Source organism: Cynocephalus volans, chromosome 11, assembly GCF_027409185.1.
Source record: "Cynocephalus volans isolate mCynVol1 chromosome 11, mCynVol1.pri, whole genome shotgun sequence".
NCBI classification, from domain to species: Eukaryota; Metazoa; Chordata; class Mammalia; order Dermoptera; family Cynocephalidae; genus Cynocephalus; species Cynocephalus volans.
The window spans coordinates 67718609-67741217 of NC_084470.1; the positions used below are offsets into that span (position 1 = coordinate 67718609).

The 22609-nt window shown below is 48.0% G+C and overlaps 1 protein-coding gene and 1 pseudogene across 4 annotated transcripts in view; both read right to left on the reverse strand.

Moving 5' to 3' along the window:
* On the reverse strand, positions 1–7809 carry LOC134390118 (calmodulin-like; annotated as a pseudogene).
* Positions 6785–22609, reverse strand: part of FAM107A (family with sequence similarity 107 member A) — a 26249-nt gene continuing 10424 nt past the window's right edge. For 3 of the 4 annotated variants that reach the window (XM_063114060.1, XM_063114061.1, XM_063114063.1), the window contains 3 exons: positions 13258–13432; positions 11236–11392; positions 6785–10731 (listed from right to left, as the gene is read on the reverse strand). In XM_063114060.1, coding sequence (XP_062970130.1) covers positions 10624–10731; positions 11236–11392; positions 13258–13427 — 435 coding nt within the window. In that variant the 5' untranslated portion in view covers positions 13428–13432 and the 3' untranslated portion in view covers positions 6785–10623. Of the gene's footprint in view, positions 10732–11235; positions 11393–13257; positions 13433–20395; positions 20507–22609 lie in introns of those variants that run through there. The other variant, XM_063114062.1, reaches the window with a different exon arrangement.

A 22609-nucleotide genomic window follows, 5' to 3' on the forward strand; every position in this document is an offset into this window, starting at 1 on the left:
TCACTTTGATGTCATCATCTGTACAAACTCTTTGTAGTTTACTTGACCCTCACCGTCAGTATCTGCTTCCCTGGTGTCATTTCTTCCTCCTCTTCATCTGTTAACTTCTCTCCAAGGGTTGTCATTGCGTGGCCAAGCTCTGCTGCACCGATATAGACATTGCCATCCTTATTACACACACGGAATGCTTCTCTGATTTCTTCTTCACAGTCTGTGTCTTTCATTTTTCTTGCCATCATTGTCAGAAATTCAGGGAAGTCAATTGTGCCACTGCCATCAGCATCTACCTCATTTATCATGTCCTCTAACTGCTTTTGTGAAACTCTGCCCGGGAGACCTTATTACAGTTCCCAGTTCCTTTGTTGTTCTAGTTCCATCACCATCCTTGTGAAATAGTGAAAATCTTCTTTCAGTTCTGCAGTCTGCTCTCGGTCAGTTGCTCAGCCCTGCTGCAACGAGATGCGACCACATAACCCTTGGCTGGCTTGCTCCACCCAGACTGAGCTCCTCTTTTGTTGCTTATTTTATTTATTTGAGTCTTCTCTCTCTGTCTCTCTGTCTCTCTCTTTTTAGTCTGGCTAATGCTTTGTCTATTTTGTTGATCTTTTTGAAAACCCAACTTTTGGTTTTGTTGATTTTCTCTTGTTTTTCTAATCTTTATTTCAGCTCTGATCTTTATTATTTTATTACTTCTACTAACTTTGGGCTTCATTTGTCTTTTTTCTCTGAGTTCCTTGAGGTGTCATGTTAGGTTGTTTATTTGTGATCTTTCTTAGAACGGCTTTTGCTGCAGTTCTCATAAGTTTTGGTATGTGTGTGTCCATTTTCATTTGTCTCAAGACATTTTTAAGTTTCCCTTTTTAATTTCTTCTTTGACTCATTGGTTATTCGGGAGCACATTGTTTAATTTCCATATATTTGTGAGTTTTCTGACATTCCTCCTGTTACTGATTTTTAGTTTCATAGCAGTGTGTTCAGAAAAGATACTTCATATGAGTTCAATCTTTTTAAATTTACTAATAAATGTTTTGACCAGAACTAGTCACAGGAGGCTACCTAAGGTGAGGGGGCTTGGAAGTGGAGTCTCCTAACTTCCCAGGGAGGAGAGGAGAACCAGACAGGGAAACCATGCCCCACCCACATTCTTGGCTTTTTTTGCCTTTTGGCTGAGTGAATTAAAGCAGAAGAGAAATTCTTAGGAGTTGTTTTAAAATAGCAGTTAAAAAAATTAGATACAATGGGGGCACTTAGAGCTGGTATGAGAAGGTGTGGGTTGACACCTCCCCCCAGAATGAGAATTGGGAGAAGGGCAGGGGGTCTTGAGGTGTGCCAGCCATGGGGAAGGGGTGGATGTCAGACAAGCTGAGGGACTGAGAAGAATAAAGGAGTGGAATTAGGACTTACTTGGAAGGACTGGGTCACTGAAAGATATAAGGGAAGGAAACTACTAGGGAAAGGGAAGATGATAATAATTAACTTTTACTGAGTGCTGGCTGTGTGCCTGACACTTGCTAAACACTTTGTATTTAACTCAGTCCTCTCAACAACATGAGGCTGGTGCTGTTGGAATCCCTATTTGACAGGTGAGGAACTTAGAGATATTAAATAACCAGATGTTAAGTAATGTTCAAGGCTACCCAGCTGTCAGGGTGGCAAAGCTGGATCCCCCAACCTCCCCCCAGAATCTGAAGTCTGTTTGAGTTTGTAGCCTTAACAGCCGTGCTGTACCACCTGTCAAGAGGTCCTTAAAGGAGAGAAAGAGGGAGGGAGAAGGAACTTACACCCCCTGCAGTGTGCCAGATCCTGGGCTGGGTGCTTTGGGTCTGTTCTCTTATGTCCCAGGACCTGCCAGGCACATAGAAGATGCTTAATACATGGATCTCTCCTTCCTGCTCCTTGCCTGAGTTTCCAGGGTTGAGGGCAGAGATATGAACCCCTACGTCCCATTTGACCACTGTCTTTTCTAAAACCCGTGGGTGGGATGGGGCTGGGATTCTTGTCCCAGGGGCCTACTCTGCCAGATTGGTGCAGGCTGGGCCACTTGTGGCAGGGAAGGAGGAAGGCTGTTGGGCTGTTTGGGCTCAGCATGCTTGCATAATGTTTCTGGTGACAGATGGGAAAACTTGAATGTGGGTGCTTTGCAAAACATCCTCCTGCAGCCTCCACCAGCAAGTGCTGCCAGGATAAAAGAGTCGGGCAGACATGGGTTCAGATAAAATGGGGGTAATAACAGTCTTGCGGGATTAAATGAGCCAATTTGTATAAAGTGTTGAGCATAATCCCTGGCACACACTAGATGTTCAACGAGTGTGGTTCTCATTATCCTTGTCACAGACGTGGAAAATGGAAAATGAGATCCAGCAAGTTGCCTAGGCTTGTGACAAATAATAAATGGCAGAGGTGGAGCTTGACTCCAGGTCTGGGCCACAGAATTATCCCTTGCCTTTCCGTCACCTGCAGGACAAGAGCTGAGCAGTTCACCTGGGACACAGAATCACAAGAGGAATGCTCCTGCCTTTTCTATAAAAATGCTGTTTTGAAAACAGACCATTATGTAATTAATGTCCCTTCTTAGGCATATCTGAGCTCTGATTCCTCTTGGCATTTTGTGCTAAGAAGAATTTTCTCTTTTCTGACAAACTGGCACGATTGCTAATAACAGTGTAGGGCAGGAAAAAATAATTTTTTCCTCAACCCCCATGAATTCTTAGTTGGGATGGACCCGTGTAACAAAAGACAGATTATCAGGAGAAAAACAAACTGTTTGCTAATGTGTGCAGCACACATCACTTGGGAGAAACCTCAACAAAAAGTAACTTGACACAGTGATTAAGAACTCTGGCTTATTTAGTATCTTCAACAAAGAACTCCACATTTGAGGAGAAATGACAGGACAAAGGAAGGCAGCTTTAGGCTTCCAAGGGCAGGAAACTGTGGGAAAGTAAATATGTGGAAGAAAACTAATGGAGTAAAGGTTTTTTTGCAGATTATTCAGGTAGCATCTCTGAGCTGATAAGACTCTAGAGTTATCTCTAGTAAAGGAGAATTTATATCCTGTCTTTAGGCAGATAAAGGGAATGGTAGAGAGAGCTTTTTCTGTGTTTGCTGCTTCTTAATTGCCTTCAGCTCAAAAACAATTTCTATATCAAAGAGACATATTTTGGGGTGATATGTTCTTCAACAGTGACTGTAGGTTGAGTTCTTACTATATACCAGGCTCAGTGCAACTTGCTTTGCAAACAAAATCTCGTTTAATATTGAAAACAACCCTGTGAAGTAAAAATACTTTACAACTATTTTACAGATTGGGAAACTGAGGCACAGTTTTTTCTAAAATTACAGCTGGTAAGTGTTACGCAATTATGTTTTAGCCGATGTCTAAGATGGCGACAGGCCGATGGGAGGAACACCCAAAATGGCTGTGGAGAGTTTCTGGTTCCTAGAACAGCACGTTTTCTGAGAATCACAAAAACCCCCCTCTCCCTGCTTCCTCACCACCACATCCCCTTCCCACGTGTGCAAATTTCTCCACTTATAGAAAAGTCCCAACTCAGCTTAAACCCCACTGGCTTCCCTCCCCTTCCTTCTTAGCCAATAGGAACAGTCCAGCTCAGCCTAACTGGATATAAAAGGCCCAGCCCGACTCTCGCTGCTGCTGCTCCCGCTTTCGAGAGGGCAGCCCGCGTGTTCGTTTTGCCTGCCTAGTACACTTGGGTTGAGTCCCTGTCTCCTGGCGTGTCTTATTTTCACGCTCAGGCCAGGGCTTTTCCTTTCAGTAGGTGGTAGAACCAGGGTTTGAAGCCAGGTTTTGGAATTTTTCTGGTTTCTGTTTTTTGGCTGTGGAATTGGTGTTTAAATAGAAACTGACATGGAAACAGATAATCACTGAGCTGCTCTAGTTAAAGTTGGGGAAAGTGGCAATGGGGCGAGGAGATTACAATCAGCTTGGTGTCACCCCTCCCCCTTTCCCCCATGAAGCACAGTTTGAAAATCACTGAATTGTTCTGGTCTGATTTCTATGACTCTATGTTTTTAGATGAGGATTGGATTTCCCTTTCTGCCTTGGCTTCTGGGAGGCTCAGAGCTCCATTGTTACACTCAGTTGTGGAAACTATCCCCAGCTCAGTGTTCTAGAATAATTCTCTCTTCCTCATCTCCCCATTACAAAGCCTTTCTTTCACTGTGATCACCATTTAGCTTGGAACATGAACCAATACTCTGAATTTACAGTTGCCCCAGGCTTTTGCTTAATACTTGGGACTAACACCAGCAACTTCACCTGGGGGCAGAGGGCTGGTAGGTGTGTGTGTGGAAGTGCTTTTGGCACCCTTGGATAGTCTGGTCTGGGTGCTCTTCAGCAGAGGGCCTCTGCTCCCATAGCTCTTTCTTTACAAGGCTAGCCTGAGAGTGACTTTGCAGGGGGACTAAGCATTTTAGGTCAGACACCAAGAAGGATAAGCTTAGGTGCCCTGATCCCATGGGAAGCCCTTCCTTAGAGGAGGGAGCCCTGGCTGTTGCTACGCAACCCAGGAGCTTTGCGGGAGTCCTCCACTAGGAAATCCTGCTTACCTCTCTATAAGGTCTTTTCCAGGAAGTATGTGAGCATGTTTTTTTTTTTTTTTTTTTTTTTGGGCAGCTGGCTGGGACAGAGATCCAAACCCTTGACCTTGGTGTTATAACACTGTGCTCTAACAGAGCTAACTAGCCAGCCCCAGGTGAGTACACTTCATAGGAGGGCTAGCTTTGGAAAGTGAGCCCAGCTCCATGTCCTCTCTGGATGAGTGCCAGCTGGTCACCAACTCAAAAAATTCCGTGTAGTGAATGTTCGTATCCCCCATAATTCACATACTGAAGCCCTAATCCCTGAGGTGATAGTATTTGGAGATGGGGTCTTCAGGAGGTAATTAGGGTTAGATGAGGTCATGAAGGTGGGTCCTTGATGACAGGATTAGTCCTTGTAAGAAGAGACATCAGAGAGCTTGCTCTCCCCCGACCCATATATGAGAACACAGCAAGAAGATGGCCATCTGCAAGCCAGAAAGAGTCTTTACCAGAAACCGACCACGATGACACCTTGATCTTGCACTTCCAGACTCCAGAACTGTGAGAATATAAATTTCTGTTGTTTAAGACATCCAGTCTACAGTATTCTGTTATGGCAGCCTGAGAAGATTAGTACATCCCGATGGGATGAGATTAGAGCAGTTAGCCACTCAGAGGGTGAGGGCTCTGTTCTGGTGAGGTCTGGCAGTAGGGGACACTGTAAGGCAAGGCCCTGGCAGGAGTGAGGGGCTTGGGGCTTGGTGGGTCTTTGGGGCCACTGGAATATCAAATTGTTTAGGCTGCTGCTCAGCCATAGTTCCAGTCCTGCAAAGGGGGAGGAATCCCACCACAATGGTAGATTCTGGCCTGTCGGTTGGCCCCCAGAGACTGGTTGGATGTGGGGGTGGGGTATGGCATCTGGGAGTGGGGCCATGGCAGCGAGTGGACATTCCTCACCCCAGGACTCAGGTAGGTCTACTTTGGCCTGAGTCTGTTTTTATAGATGGAAGCTACATCCATCAAGTTTCAGATGGACAAATGGAAGATAAAGTAGGTCCCCAAATCCCATGGCAAACAGTCAGGCTGGCACAAGGACTCCTGTGAGCCCTTTCTAGAAGCAAGGCCTGGCCATGGAGGAAAGAATGCACTCTGCGGACAGATGGCTCTGGTGTGAATCCCATCTCTCCCCTCTCTCCTGGGGCACTGCTTTGTGTCTTCTGGCAAGCGCTTTAACTTACCTGAGCCTTGGTTTCTTCTTCTGCAGGGTGGGGAGGATAATACCTGATTGTCATGGCTGGCGACCTTGCTGGCCCTCCATAAATGCAGTGATCATCACTGACATCCATTCACAACTTTTTCTGAACACAGTGATTCCTAGGGCCCTGGCTTGGGACTGGAAATAAAAGTGAGCAGAATTAGACAGGGTCCTTGCCTTCACGGGGCTTAGAGTTAGGATAATCTCATGTGTGGCGAGGGTGTCCTGCCAAAAGCCCCAGGTTCTGAAGACGCCACTGGAGTGCACACTGCAGAACCAGGAGGGAGGGTCCCTTCACCTCCTCAGATCTGCTTTCTCACTCCTGGGTTTTGTGTTCAGTTCTGGTCGGCCATTGAAGAGGATGTTCTCCAAACCCAAACCAGGACGCATGGCCTGGCGTATGTGAGAGAGTGCCGTCTCAGCAAGAGCAGGGGTTGCTGTCCCGGCTCCCTGTTTAGGGTGGGGCCTGAAGTTGCAGCTGCTGCAGTGGCCTTTTCCCTCTCCAAGGTCTCCAGAACTGGATGATAGACTGACCTTGCACCTTCAGGTATGAACTGACCCTCTGCATACCCCTGTGGTGTGTAGAAGCCACGTAGCCCCCATGTGGGTCCTGCAGGCACAATGGCAGTGGGGTGCAGGCAGATTGATGAAAGCCCAGGAGGCCAGAGGAGGACTTCTGGACCAAACTGACATCTCTGGGTCAGGGTGGAAAGTGGAGGAAGGAGGCAGGTGAGGCCTTCTCTGATCGCTATGGGCTGAGCCTGGGAGGAGGCAGCGTGTATTGCCGTGGGAGAAGGGGTTTCCCATTCATTCAACAAACATTTATTGAGTACCTTCTATGTTCCCTATGCACTAGGGTTTCAGCAGTAAACAAAACAGACAAAAATCTCTACCCTCATGGAGCTGACATGTTGCTATGCCTCCCATGGATTTGTCACCCCTTTTCCCCTGGGTGATGGAACCGCCAAAGATTACTCAAAGCCCATCTGTTTTGAGCAGTGAGAAGCCCCAGAAAGGGATTAATATCCCAAAACTTCCTCAAGCACGAGTCATTTCTTCCATTTGGGAAATTAACCACAAATTGGGGTTCTCCTCCTGCATTTATTCTCCAGACCAAGAAGTTACAGGAAGAGACATAGGTGGGGTTTTGCTAAGTACAGTTTAACAAGTTTTACAATAGAAGCTGTAACATTCAGTAAAAACAAGTCAGACGACATTCTGTTAGGCAATTAAGTGATCCACTAACAAAGGCTTGATTTAGCAAACATTCCTTTTCCCTTTAGCAGCTTTTTAGTAACTTTACATATCAATTAGTAACTTGTCTGTCTTAGAACCAGCAGCCTTACTGTGTTACAATTCTTATTTTGCAAGAGAGACTCAATAGCCTGGGGAAAATTTCCTGTCCTTTGCAAGTGTCAATATTTGAAACTGCAAGGCTTTGGAAAACCAGGCCCTGTGAGATACATTTGCTTTATGAATCCTCTACACTGACATAATTAGGAGAGACACACAAGATAAGTAAAATATGTATATGTATGTTCGATGGTAATACATGGTAAGGAGGAAAAATAAGGCAGGGATGGGAAGAGTGTAGATGTTGAGAGTTTAGATAGGGTGGCCAGAGACCTGAAGAAAGTGACCTGAAATGGTGTGGCTGGGCAGCTCTCTGAGGGAAGACCACTCCTGGTCCAAGAATGGCAGGTGGGCGTGCCTGAGTGTGATCAAGGGGTAGAGCGGAGGGAAGGAGTCAGAGGGTAGGAGGCAGCTGACACACAGGACCTTATAGATCACAGGAAGGACTCCACTGGGAGCCAGCAGAGGGCTCTGTGCTGAGTGACAGGATCTGCCTTAGATGGTAACTACCATTTTGGCGGCTATGCTGAAGACAGGGTGTAGGGGCAAGGCAGTAGCAGGGGGACCTGTTAGAGGAGGCTGCTGTGATGGCTCACACAAAGGGCCAGCACTTCATCTGTTTTCTTGTCCATGGTGCCCCAGCCCATGGCATCCTTCATGGCACAGAGCAGGCACTCAACAAATACTTGTTGAATAATGTGTGAATTAGTGATGCCCAAGTGCCAGTTCTCAGTCTTGTGCCAGGTAGGCTATATGGAGAGGGTGTAGTAAGACAGATCCTAGGCACTGCAGCTGGGGATCCTCATCTAATAGGTTTCTGATGGGAAAGAGGAATCTGGGTTTTTAGCATGTAATTCTGGGCAGATGGGGCTGGCCATCTATGTCAGTTGGGAATGCTTTTGGTTGCAAGTAACAAAGGCTGACCAACAGTGGCTTAAACAAGTTTATTTTTATTTACAGGAATTCTGGAGAAGTATGGCTGCTGGCATTGGCTTAGTCAAATGTTGACAGAGTTGATATCTCTGTAACTGTCTTGGCCTTTTCCTCATGACAGCCAGATGGCTGCTGTGGCTCCAGCCATCACATCCTCAATCAAGGCAGGAAGAAGTGAGGGGCAGGGAGGTGTTAAGCATGCCTGTCTCCTTTATCAGAAAAGCATAAGCTTTCCCAGAAGCTCTTGTTGGCTTCCTTTGTAATTTCACTGGTCATACCTGGTCACATGGTCACCCCAAGCTGCAAAGGAGGCTGGAACAGTGAGTATCTGGATTTATAGCCACTACACTGGGAGGTGGCTAGAGTGATAAGAGTTGGGTCTGACCACTGGAGAGTGAACCATGGGTGTCTGCCACAGCTCCCCTGGTGCTTGAGGTCCCTTCTACTTCTGGGGCTTCATCTCCATGACTCAATGCCTCTATGGAGCACCTCTGGGGACCACTGGGTGAAACCCCAAGCATTCCCTTGGATGGTTCTACTCCATCCAGGACACTGTCTTGCTTCTCTTCATATGTCAGAACAACACATTGACCCCTGAGGGCGACTTCTTTGGAGAAGTGGTGGTCTTTATCTAGGGGTTGTGCATCTTTAGCATACCCCTCACCTGGCAGACATTTCAAACAGTATTACCACATCATCACCAAGATGGTCACATTCAGGAGCCTTTTACAGCTCAACTTATGCACACACACACAAGTAGCATGTCTATATTTCCACCCCTATGCTGGCACACACACAGGAAAAGGACAATGTCATCAGTCGCCCTCAAACCACCCAGTGAGGCGTAAGACCAGGACAATCCCTTTCCTCCTGTCAGTCCCACCTTTGCTTCCCGTGGCAGCTCTTTCTGGAAGTTTTGGGGGAGTGAAAGGAGATGCTTTCCCAGCACTGCTCCGTCACCTTCAGAGATAGGTTTATAAAGCCAGAGGCAGGGATTTTATTCTTTGGGGGAAAAGAAACAGGCCTGGTTTATTCTCTAAATCTTTAAAAATGGGATAGGAGAAAAGGTTAAAATATTGGGTCTTGCACAGGAAGGGAATTTTTGGGGAAAAAAAATGGGTGGATTCACTGGAGCTGGCCCAGGTAGGGGCTGGGTCTCAAGAGACACAGGCTGGAAATGTGGACTCAAAGGGACATACAGGTGCAGTGGGCTCTTCAAACCACTGTGTTCGTATTTCCAGAAGCTGACTGGAAATCATCGTATATTTGCTTTCCATAAGGCTGTAGAAAAAGGCAAGAAACATTTTTTTTTTTTTTTGACTAGAATTACATCATAACAGTGTGGTCACACCAGTAAGAAATACAGATTGGCAATTTATACATTTCTAGTAAAAACAACAATCACATGACCAACACAATTTGCTAGGTCAAAGTCTCCCTGGGGGAGTATCCCTAGGGTGGGCTGGGGTAGGCAATGAATGAAGAGTCCTGGGGGCTGCAGAGGTGGGGTGGGGCCAGGTGAGTTTGTGGGGTTGGGAACCCCCAGGGCAGAGGTCCGTGGAAGTTAGAGGGGGCAGTGATGGCTTCGGGAATAATATTTCCAATGTTTACCACCCCTGGGTACACCACACCAGCTGCTCACACCAGCAGCCTCAGCCACACCTGGGAGCTTGTTAGAAATGCAGATTCTCGACCCCACCCCAGATCTACTGAGTCAAAAGCTGTATTTTAACGTGACTTGTATGCACAGAAAAGTTTGTGAAGTGCTGTTCTAGACTTCTGGGAGCAGGAATGTTGCAGCCCCGGATAGGTATGGTTTCAAGGACTGGACAGGGAGGGCTATGGAGAGGAGAAAATAAAAGCATGGGTGTGGGGGGAAGCCTGGCAAACCCTAAAAGCTGTCTGTGTTAGTCCCCTCCTGCCTGTGAAGGGCTGGGATTTGAGCCACAAGGTGCCGAGGACTTCCCTGCCCTTCCTCACTGCAGACAGCTGCCCGTGAGCCTTTCTCCCCTGGTGGCTTTTAAGGCAGGTGTCCTTGAAGCTAAGCTCTGCTTAGCTGCCCCACACCAGGCTGCAGGTAAAATCATTGGCAGGGGAGCTCTCTGAGACCTAGGAGCTGAGCTACGCTAGAAGCAGGGCCCCATGGGGCCTCAGAGGGTCCTATTGGGACTGCCTGGCAGAATGGAGGGCTTGTCAGGCTAGAGGGCCACCTGTCTCTCCTTCCCAATTCTGCCAGAAAAATCTTGTCTGCAGGGCTGAGAATCCCCTCTAGGGAGGGGGTCCTTTGTGAAAGTTTTCCCTGCAGTGGCTTCCTCTTAGAGCAGGAGGGGTGGGCGCTGAGAAGGAAAAGCCTAGAAGCTTAGGGGCCCCCAGCTTCCCAGGGATTTCCAGGCCCTCTGGGATGACACATTTCTATTGAGCAGGTGTGAACAGCATGGATGTCTCAAGGCTTGGGGTCCAGGGCTGCCAGGTATGGAAGGGCTGGAGGAGAGTGTCTGGGCAGGGGTGGGTGGCGGGGGCCAGAGCCCCAGCAGCCAGCTCTACAGTGCTCTCTCTTCACTTGTCAGCGTGGCAATTCTCCGCAGGTTTTCCCTGACTTTAATAAACTCTGGGGCATGGTCCTCTTCCTTTTCTGGCTGTTTTTCCAGCTGAGGGAGAGAGAAACAGAGGTGTGAAGTGGGTGGGACTGGGGGAGGTGGATTCCTATTCTCAAAACCCCATGGGGTTTGGGCCAAGGGTTCTCTCAGTTGGGAAACAGAACCAACCTAGGGATCAGTTTTGCTACCAGCCTGGTGGCTGGGGGAACAGAGCATGAGACTGAGTTCTCCTTTTGAAGCCTGGTTCAAGTTGCTTACCTCATCTAGGCCTCAGGTTCCTCACCTCTAAAAGGGGAATGCCACCTGGCTCACAGGACAGTCATGAGAATGAAATCACAATCAGCATGCAGCACATTGGGCTGATAAAGAAGCTGAGGTTCAGAGAGGGCAAGCCACTGGCCCAGAGCCACACAGCAAAGTGAGTGGTAGAGCAAGGACTCGGGCCAGTGAGGGACTCCTGGTCTAGTGTGCTTTCTGCTGACCCTCTTCCCTCTCACCAGCTGGGGCCACATGCAGAGCTCCTCCCTGGGCCAGGGCTGGGTATCCTCCACCCACCTGGTTCAGCCTCTGCTGCCGTCTCAGCAGCTCCTGCTCGAAGGGGCATTGCAGCCGCTTGGCCTCCAACTCCTCCTTCTTCTTCTTGATGAGCTGGTTGCGACGGCGGTGTTCCAGGACACGCTGCAGCTCCGGCTTGCTGTCCACGCCAAGGCCTCTGGGGTGGGGAGAACCTTCAGGAGACCTCCTCACCTACCTGCCTGCCCCAGTCTCAGAGCTGCACCCTGGAGTGACAACCAACCTACACCATTATCTCCTGCATTCCTCCTGGTGGCTCCCGAGGTGGAACCATTACTGTCCCATTTTAAAGAGAAGGGAAATGAGGCTCCTAAGGGCTTAAAAGACCAGTCCAAGTCACAGCTCTGAAAGGGCCAAATGAGGATTTGAATCCAGGCCTGTCTGACTGTAAAGACCAAGTTTTATGTTAGTTCTGGTTATTTTCTTAGGATATGTTTCTAAAGATGGAATTGCTGGGTCAGGCTCTTTTAAAACCCTTTGGGTACATGTTTCTACCTGCCCCTTAGAAAGGTTACCCAATTTATACTTTTGTCAACAGTGAGTGTCTATTTCTCCCCAGCATCAGCAGCCAATCTTTTTATATTTGAGAATCTGGTAGGCAAGAAATAATATCCAGGTTCCATTTGTTTATCTGATTAGTAGTTACATGGAACAGCTTTTGATGTGTTCACCAGCCATTTGCATTTCTTCTTTTGTGAACTAACTGTAACCTATTTTTTGTTCATCTTTTCCTTGCAGACTTTTAAGAGATCTGGATATAGTAATTTTTCTGTATATATACATTTTTCTAATGTAATTTATATCGCAAAATTTTCCCTGATTTGTCTTTAAGCTTTTGTTTCTGATGGTGATTTTTTTGATATTAAAAGGGATTATTCTAAAAGGCAATCGAAGAAAATGCTCATGTTGTAATACTAAGTGAAAACAAAAACAAAAGCGATCTATTTTACAAAAGGGTATCTGCTAGAACGTTGGTTACAGCTGGAAACAAGAACGGAAATCACAACTGGCTCTGATACCAGAACCAGCCAGCAGAGGGAGCTACGAAGCCATCGCCGCCTCCATCCTGATACTAACAAGTAGGGAGCTATTTCCCAGGCCTCTGAGGTGGGCCTTGGCTTCTCTCCTCCCTGCTTTACATCCCATCAGTTGCCACCCAGCCTCAGCCTTGCCACCTTCCAAATGCCCCTGGAGCTCATCTCTCTTGTTGCATCCCCAGGGCATTGACATGTAAGAGCCAACCAACATCGTGGGCCTCTCTGCAACATTCCTGCCTTCTTTGGTATTGTGAGCCAACCCCCTCCCCCGTCTTAGCCAGAGAGGCCTTCCTGAGGCACTGATCAGACCATGGACCTCTCCTGCTTTAGACCCTCCCCCAGTCCCTACACCTCTCCTGGACTGCACCTCACAGTCTATGCCCTGGCCACACTGAGCTGCTGTTGCCTGTCCATTTGCATGTGCTGCACCCGCTACCATCCAATGCCCTCCTCCTAGGCTGTCTGACTCCTGTTCCCCCTTCAGGCCTTAGCTGAGGCATCCCCTCTTCCATGAATTCATCTTGGCCTTCCCCCACCCCTACCAGGTTCCTTCTTTGGGGTCCCAGGCCCATTTACGCCCCGATCAAAACATCCATGCTACTGCCTGGTTATGCATCCGTCCCCCTCTGTGAGGACAGCAGCTGGATTCTGTTCCTTCTTGTGCCCTCAGGTCTGGATGCAGTGCCAGGCACACAGTAGGTGCTCAGCAAATGTACCTGGAGTGCAGGAAATGAAGCATGTGGCTGGGGGAGAGAACAGGGCTTTTTTGGGGCCCTCTTGTTCCCAGCGGCCCGCTGGGGACTGGACAGTTTTTGCTGGTGACCATGTGGGGCACCCTCAGCCCTCCTTGGTCTCCAGGAGCCCCAGGATGACAGGCGGGTCTGCTTCTTGTGAGAGGCACCTTCCCAAACCCCAGTAGGCCTGAGGAGATACTTGCTGGGCCCAGGCAGTAGGGCTCCATTCCCACCTTCTGTGGTTCATGAGCAGCTCCCGGTGCAGCTCCTGGTGACTCCGGGAGGCCTTCACGGGGTTTATTAGCTTCTTGGGCTTGATGAGCTCTGGATTCCACTCTCTGTACTCTGGCCGGGCCATCAGGCCCCCAATGTCCGCCCGCTCCCTCTGGATCTCTGAGTACATTGAGGCTGTGGAGATGGACAGAGGAGTTGGTCAGAGCTGGGCCTACAATCCCACCCATCTCCATGCACAGTTAAAAGCAAGGGTTTTCATGTCAGGTGGACCTTGGCTACCTGCTACTATGTAACCACGGGCAAGCTACTTCTGTCTTTCTGAGCCTTAGTTTTCCCCTCTGTAAAATGGAAATAATAATTGAACCTATGCACAGAGTTATAATGATTGGAGATGATGTTTGTAAAGTGTTTGGGTAGAGAAGGAAGTGATACTGAGTCACAAAATATGAGTTGACACATGCACACGTTTTTGGCCTGACTTTGAAAAAAACAATTTTCCCCCACTATTAAAGGAATTATGTTTACTCCTGTTTTTAATGAGCTTGTACCAGAAAAAGAAAAAATATTCAAAAAGAGTAATATATACTTGTTAAAGATAATTTGGATAAATGCAGTGATAAAAAGAAAATATCACCCCTTATTGTCCAACTTCCCTATCCACAGTTCCATGTTTTCTTGTGGAAATATCCATATTTTCACTTTCTCCGCATCAAAAAGGACAGTATGAAATCTGGGGACAACTGTCTCCCTAATTAGAAAGGGAGGGTGGTCATCTTTTATGCAGATGTCTGGCTACTCAATGGCCTCACTTCTACCTCAGCAATTTTGAAATTTGTCAATTTACTTGAAGGCCAGGCAGAAGGCCCCCCCTCTACAATCTGGCTTCTTATCCTTGAAATGCCCAAAAGCAAGTGAGAGAGAGATCTTTTAAAAAAAAGCCTCAAGACACTGTCTGGCAGTTTGCTGCTTCATTACAGTGAAAATTTAGACATTAGCTCTGCCCCCTTCATGAGTTCAGCTTTTCTGAGTTTGAGCCCCTACTATATGGTGGGCACTAGCATTGTCTGGTCTGGTGTGTAGTAGGTACTCAATAACATTTGCTGGTAATTGATAATAAAACTTTCGAGGTTTTGGTCTTAGGGAACCAGTGCCTTAAGGCATGTTGTTTTCATGTGCCAACTGAGGGAGTGTGTCCCCACCTCACACACCAGGCTTCAGTCCCCCTCTTGAGGGCCACCATGTTGCCTAGGGACAGACTCTGACTTCCTCCCCCACACCGGGAAAAGGAAGAAAGCCATTCCCTGCCTGAATGCAGTTTTATGGATAGATAAGAGTTCTCCACGTAAACTAGACAGAGATGGTGGTCTGTGTGAAAACCTGGAAGTGGGGGACGCTTGTTGGGGTCAGAAAATACAGGGGAGGGTGTAGGATGGGGTGTAAATTGCAGGGTGATGTGTCAGGGGAATGCAGGCATCAATGGGAGACTGTGCTTTGCAGCAGTGAGACATCAGACGCATGTTTGGCATTTCTGCTATTACCTATCACAGGTGCTATTAGGAGGATTAAGTAAGACCACGTATGTAAAGGTGCTGTGTGTGTAAACTGGAAAAAGTGTCAATTATCATAAAGTATTTTGGATATAGCCAGACTAAGTGTCAGAGCATAGAAACACATCTGCTAATTTTTTTCTTGAGTTCACTTTCTCAGAACTGTTTCTAAAATGAGAATTCTAATTAACTTCCTTTCTTCTCATCTTTTTCACAAGGCTGTTTGTTTTTAGGTTATAACTTTTCTAAATTTTTGTTTCTTAAAAAATGATTACGATAGTATTTGGTGGTTACTTTAAAATGGGCACTTGACAAAATAAACAGTTGGTTATATCACCCTCCTCCCCCCCTTTTTAAAATGTGATTATTTTCTTCGTCCATAAGATCAAGTTGTCTGGAAGCTGACGCTTTAAAGCACCCTGATTCAGATGGGAGCTTTGAGATTTCTGACCCATTTGCTGCCCATTCCTATTACCAAGTTCCACCAATCCTGTAACTGAGTAATTCTCAGCTACACTCTTTCCTTCCAGGTCTTCAGCTCTCATTCTATCCAGGTCACTGTCACACCACATTTTCGTTACTACTGTGGCTCCCTGGCTTTCACTCTGACCTTAGTCACTTTGTGCTTCAAACCTTCCAGAGCTCCACACTTTTCATCAGTCACACCACCTTTAAAAGAACTAACTGTATGTTGCCAAAGTGATAAAGCAGGAAACAAGTTGTATAACTTTAGGAAAGGAGATGGCAGAATTAATATTTGCATAGAGATAGCTGTATACCTAGAATTCCCACAAGGATTAACAGAAAAGCATTTGGAACTAATAAGAGAATTCAGTAATGTGGCCAAATACAAAATAAATACACAAAATCAAGAGCTCTTGCATAACAGGAAACGACCATTGAGAAAGTACATAGTAATAAAAACAATCATGCCTTCCACAAATGTTTAGTTCCTATAATTTGCCAGGTACTGTGGTGGACACTGCACACATAGAGGTGAACTAAATCAGCAAGGTCCTCACTCTCACGGTGCTGCCACTCTACTAGGGAGGCAGACAGTAAACACAAACTCAAACCTCAAACTGGTGAAAATGAACAATTACAAATGGTGATGAGCTCCACGAAGGAAACAGGCAGGCTCCGATAGAGACTAAGGAAGGACCCCCCTTCAGTCAGGTGCAGGTGGAGGGCCTCTCTGAGCAGGCGACATTTAAGATCTGACGGTTGAGAATAAGGCGGGAGGCTGTTTGGGGCCTTGGGAACAGCATGTGTGACTCATGTACCTTGAACAAGCTGGGTCTGTTCAGGGAACAAAAAGGCATAGTGTGCCTGGAGTGGCATGAGTGAGTGACGGGGACAGTGTCTGCAGTGAGGGTGGACGGGTGGGATCAAGTCAGGGAAAGTGTGCGTCTAATTCAGTTTTAAAAAGGTCATTCTTGTGTGTGTGGGGAAAACTGTCAGCAAACTTTGGGGGTTTTTTTTATGACTTTGGTTTCCTTCACTTCCAATGAGCAGTCTTTCTCTGTCTCTCCCGTTATATTTCGGAGGGAAAAACTCTGACTGGCCTGGCTGAGAACCTTTGCCCAGAGGTCACCAGCCAGCCAGTGAGTTGGCTGTCTCAGAGACCCCACCCTTGCAGGAAGATCCAGGCATTCAGGGTCACCCATAGAAGAGAAGCCTGGTTTCGTGTAACCTTCTGTGGTCGCTGTCTTGAAATTCCTCATACATTTTGAACCAGTGACCCTGCATTTTCATTTTGCATTGGGCCCTGAAAGTTATGCAGCCAGTCCTGCACTCCAGGTTCAATCAGTGGCCAGCCCTGGCCTAAGGATCTGCTCCAGGCCTTTTCTTTTTTTTTCAGTTGAATCAGCAGTGAGCTGCAGGCGATGCAGTTTCCCTGAGGCTGGGGTGATGTGGTAGGTGAGGCAGGGAGTCTGGAGGAGGTGGTTGCTTCTTTAGCCCCGAGCTGCAGCCGGGAAAGCTGCTGCCTTTGCCCCTCAGGGTGCTAAACTGCAGCAAACAACACGTGAGATCCGTGTACACATATGTGTTGGGGTGGCGTGAGGCCCTCCCATTACTTATTGTCTGTGGCTGGCTGCTTTCCCGCTAGAACAGCAGAGTTGAGTAGGTGGGACAGCTGCTTTTGATCTGGTGTTTCCTCCTCTGTGAGGCTGGTAGAACCCTTCTTCACGGGGATTTTGTATAATAAATGAGGTGATACTTGCAAGGTGCGTGGCAAATACTCCAGAATTGAGGACTCTGTGCTGGCTACAGGAGCTGCCACATACAGCAAGGCATATTGTGCACTGCCCAACTCCAAGGCCTGGAATCCAGTAGATTAGATTGGGAATGGTGACCCTGGGTCGCACAGTGTGACCACCCTGTTAGCTGCTATTAAAATTACTATTAATAAATCCGATTGCTAGTCCTGGATTGTGCTTTCTCATCCTCCTTAAAGACTGCACTGGTTAAATCAGTGGATCTTAAACTTGGCTGCATATTGGCATCACCAGGGGAAGTTTGAAAAATACCAATGCCTGAGTTCCACCCCAGGGCTTCTGATTTAATTAGCTGAGGAGCAGCTTGGCTTTCCAGAGTTTTAAAAGCTTCCGAGGTGATTCCGATAGTCAGCCAACTTTGCAAACCACGGAGTTTAAAAATACCAAACAACCTTCTTTGCTTTGGCCTGAGTGATTTCAGCTGACTGTGGGTGGCCTGATTGCTGTAAGCAGGTCTGATTAAGGTAACAGTTCTTAGCTGCTGTGGGTGGGCCTTTAACTTCTGGGACCTTCCCCTGTAGAATCATGATGCTGGGAAGATTGGAGGAGCTAAAATGCTGGGCATGGGAAGAGGTGGCTAGTAGGTGACGGCTATATTGTGTGTCTTGCATGACTATGGGATGCGCAAATAATTCTCACTTAATATGCAGACTGTGGGGTGACCTCATCTTCCATGGGGTGGGGGTAATAAGAGGTCAGAAGAGAGATTGGGAGCCCATTGCTCAGTTCTTCCCTGGTTATGTTGATGACCCAAGAGGTTCCACAGCTCCTACCTGGAGGCTCTGCAGGACACCAGCTCCATGCTGGGCAGGGCTCAGCTGGGATCCCTCACTACTCCCAGGGTGAGCTTGCCAGGCCACTGGTGTCTGGCTAATGTTAGGGGGGCAGGTTTGAAACCAAACCCTGGTGCCCCCTGGCTGCAGGACAGCCATAAGGAGAGACGGAAGGGTAGTTGCACCAATGGAGTCCCAGGACCAAACTCATCCTGAGAATAGCTGTCTAAGGCCTTAACATCCCCTCCATCTGCCTCTCCCCTGCCATGGTGATTCTGGTTCTGTCTTTAATGGCATCAATGATAACAAATGAGATATGAGCCATTAAAGCAAAGTGGCTGAAGCAGATGTTTCAGAGGAGACAGACTGGATTTGAATCATGGTGCACCCCTTCCTAGCTGTGTGACCTTAGGCAAATAGCTTAACCTCTCTGAGCCTCAGTACAGTGGGGATACTGGTGATTCTTACTTATGATGCTGTTAGGAGGGTGACATGATGGGATGTTCTTAGCTCAGTGCCTGGCAGAGTGATGCTCACTGAAGGCAAACTGTGGTCCTCCTGTCCTGAGAGGGACCTTGTGGTGAGCACTTGACATTTCACCTGGATCTCACAATTAACTGGGATCACATTGGGATCCCATTTTGTAAATGTGAAAACCGAGGCTCAGAGAGGCCCAGTTACTTGTCCCAGGATACACAGAGAGTAAACAGCAAAGCCAAGACCTTTGAACTCCAAAATTCAGTGCTCTTTCTTCCACTCCACTGTCTTCCAAGTGTGAAATGTCTTTCAGTTGACAAAGCAGGTTTACATCCTTTTCTCTTTGTGGATACTCAAGGAACACTGATGAAGAGGCAGTGTGAGCCCATTTTATAGATGAGAAAATGGAGGCCCGCTGACAAGACAACTCCTACCCAATATGAAATACAAACTCACTGGGGAGCCTCGGCCCAACCCCAGCAGCTTTGGGCTTAAGCCAGAATCCACAGGCCTGCCTGCCCACGGATGGTCTCTGCTTAGGTGAGGACCAGCTGGTGGCCTTCCCTCCTTGGGGCTGTTGGTCAGAGTCTTCACTCCTCTGTCCTCCCTCTCCCCACTCCCCACCCTTGCCGGTCATTACTGTTCAAGCTGCTGGGTTCAGAACACACTCGCGACCTTCTTGTTTTAGCATCTAATGGGGTGGCAGAGCAGAGAAGAGAAGCTTTTAAAATAATAACTGGCAAAGGAAAAACAGGCATTTAGTAAAAGTGAGAAGCATGGCCACTGGATTTCCTGATGCTACTCGCTTTTGTCCTCCCAACGGGGAAAGTGCCCATTTGTATTCCACTGGCCGGCAACCAAAGAACTGTGTTTCTGAGAGCCACCTCCAGATCTGCCAGCAGCCTCTGGCCAATGCCTGGAAGCCCCCATCCCAGCTGCTCATGCACTTGGACCAGTGACTCAAGACACTCTCCTTGAACATTTTGCCTCAGGTCCACTGTGACTTCCTACTTTGTGAGGGGAAGGTCTGGTTGGGCATTTGGGGTTTTGAATCAGTTCCATAGCAGAGTCCAGGGCTAGGTATGGAGGGTCCTTAGCAAGATTGGTGGATGACATTGTGCAGTTAATCAGGGAACAAGCATCAGCAGACCAGATATTCCTGTTAGCCCATCAGTGGCATGATGCCAGCCACTCCACCTGGCACATGCCTCAAGGGGAAAGATTGGGGCAGGTACTTACCACCAACAGAGCTAAGAGAGCCACTCAGGATCTCAGCCACCCAGAGACATGGGTGCTGGGGCTGCCTCACAGCCAGAAAGCACCCAGGTTTGGAAGCAGTTTCAAAAAGTGACACTCCCAATCCTATAACTCCTGATTTCTGGCCCACTGCCAGACCTGACTTGTACTGCAAAGCACTAAAGCCAAATTCACCAGAAAGGCAGGTGAAGCCTGCATTGCTATGTGCCATGTACCGGCTAAGCACCTAGCAGCCATACCTCATGAAATTCTTACAGCAGACTGAGGAGGTGGGTGCTATCATTACCCACTTTTTACAACAATGAGAATGAGGCTCAGAGAAGTCGTCTCATTTTCCAGATCACACAGCCAGTGAATGCAGGAGGTAGAATCTGAGCTGAGCTCTGTCTGATGCCAAAACCTGTGTTCTCTCGGCTTTGCCACCCTGCAGCACTCTGGCTTGTTTTCTATCAGTTATTCACAGAATTAAACCCCCCATAGTGTGTGATAATGGATGTAGGTGAAGCCGTATCCTGCATTAATTCAGAATCACCTGAGGATTTAGAAGAAAAAGAGCAACAAGAATGCATGGGTGTACCTGGGTGCTCACTTTATCCCCTATCTTTTTCCCAAACCCAGGGTGCCAGGAGGCACTCCCTGTATCATTTCACCGATGTGGGGATGTAGCCTGGATATGTAAACTCAAAGAGCTCAGCTCCCCTGCAGCTCATTGCAGTGCTCCAAGGCTGCCCTCCTTCCCTTCCACCTCCTCCCAGAACAGCACCCAGATGGACAGCAGGTGAAACAGAACAGAAATGGTCTTACTTCTTGCGCCGAGTCCTCGGGAAGGGAAGTCAGGAGCAGTGTTGCCGGGCTTCTTGCTCTACCGGGAAGTCCCAGACTAGCAAGGAGGGCCGCCTCCAAAGGGCGGTTCTTAAACCCCTGGGGACAGGAGGCAGCTGAAATGTGCCAACAAGTGAGGCAGCTTTGCATTCCTGTTTATTCTGCTATCAATAAAAAGGAACTGTTACTATAGTAACGGGTATTTCACTTGGTGCATGGCCACTTCCACGATGCAGAACACCATGTCCGAGCCACATGCTTGAGAGGCACAAACAAATACCTATGTTGTCAGACTGATGAAGAATGAGAAACATGCCAAGCTTTGTTCTGAGCAGGGCAGCTCACGTAAAGGAATGTCCCCTGTTGCTAGTGGGAGGGTCAGGCGACAGTGGATTCTGGCACTTCACTGATGGAAGGGGAAGCCAGACTTCCTGCTGCAGCAAAGAATTCTTCAGGAGAAAATGGCTCTGGGGGTGTAAAGGGTGGGGAGAAAAGGGAAGGGAAACTGCTCAGCATTGGGTCAGTTCTTGGTCATCCACTAATGGGTCGACAACTCCATACCCCGAATTTCATGCAAACTTCACAGAGGAGCCAACAGGCCATTGCACGGGAGAGCATGGGAGAGTGGAAGCTGACTGTGTGGGCAGTGCAATGCCTCTGAGCCTTGGTTTCTGTGTTTATCAAATGTGGAGGTAGAGGGTGGTTGCGAGATAACAGATGAGAAGACATGGATGAAAGAACATAGCGCTCAGCGAATATGACTTTTCCCGCAGAGAGAAGTGGACTCTATGTGATCTGAGGGCAGGGTCCAGCATGCAGCCCTGTGCCTGGCAGAATCCATGTTCCACAGATACTGGCTCAATGGATGAACGTGTGAATATAAAAGGAAAGATTGTGGGTGGACCCCCAAGGCTGACCTGGGGGCGTGCAGATAATAGAGGCATTCTGCGAGCTTCAAGATCATCTTTCATTTGGAAATCTGGAAGTGTTTTCCAGCTGTCAGCATCACCTTAGTCCCCCAGCGAGGAAGCTGGCATCCTCCAGTTAAACCTGGTCCCTTCCCCACCTTTACTTTCTTGGTTGGCTGGAAGGTGATGAGGCCCAGGACACACATCAAATGTGAACGGAGGCTTAAAAAATGCAATTTGTGTCCTCTTTGGCCCATATTATTTATTCATTTAACATTTCTTGAGTACCTATGGTGTTCCTGGCACTGGTCCCAGTGCTGGCGATACAGTGTGAATGGGACAGACAGTCTCCCTGTCCTCAGGAAACTGACATTCAAGGGGGCCTCAGACAATAGATGAGGAGACACGCAGGACACGTCCGCCTGGGAGGAATGCTGTGCGAAAGCGAGACTGTGCGAGGGGAAAGGGAGCGACTGGGAGCTTAGGAAGGGCGGACACCGAGGAGGTGACCTTTTAGGGAGGCTGAATTTCAAGGAGTCAGCCACGTGAGGACCATCCACAGGGAGTGGGAAGAGCCAGTGGAAAGGCCCCGGGGTGGCAATGAGCTTGGTGTGACGGAAGCAGGCCAGTGTGGCTGCAGTGCTGGGACTGAGGGGGTGGGAGATGGGCCGAAGAGGGGAGGGGCAGGTCACACATGACCTGGGAGCCTTGGTCAAGCTGACCATGCTGTAGCCACTGAAACTTAGAGGGTCACAAAATCTCGGGTATTAAACAACTTTCTGGAAACAACGTGTGATCCTTTTTGTTTCTTCTTCCTGAATTCTGCTTCTCTTGAGGTACTCTGAATGGTAGTCTCCCTCCGCTTCTCACCCTGCTGTGGCTTTAACATCACTAAAGTGTCACCCTAGAAGAGGACAACTAGATTATTGTCATACCACTATTTGCCACCCCTGGTTCCTTCCCGCACGTTGCCCTGTCCTGGAAATGAGTATTTTGAGCATTTCCCAGGGTCTACAAGGGCTTATCTAAGCCAATCCCAGTGCCTTCTGACTTGGGAGAATAAGGATGATCCTGGGGCAGGGGATTCTGAGAGCTTCTGCTTACAACCTGGAGAAGACAGAATCCCATAATTCAGCTCACTCCAAAGTAATGTGCAGTTGAGAGCCAAGGAGAGCTGGGCAGGAATCCTCCAAGGTTGGGTGCCATTTTCCTTAGGCAGTTGGGACTCACTGTACTTCTCCCATTAAAGCTCTTCTCATAGTCCAGCTTGTGTACAAATCCATCAGAC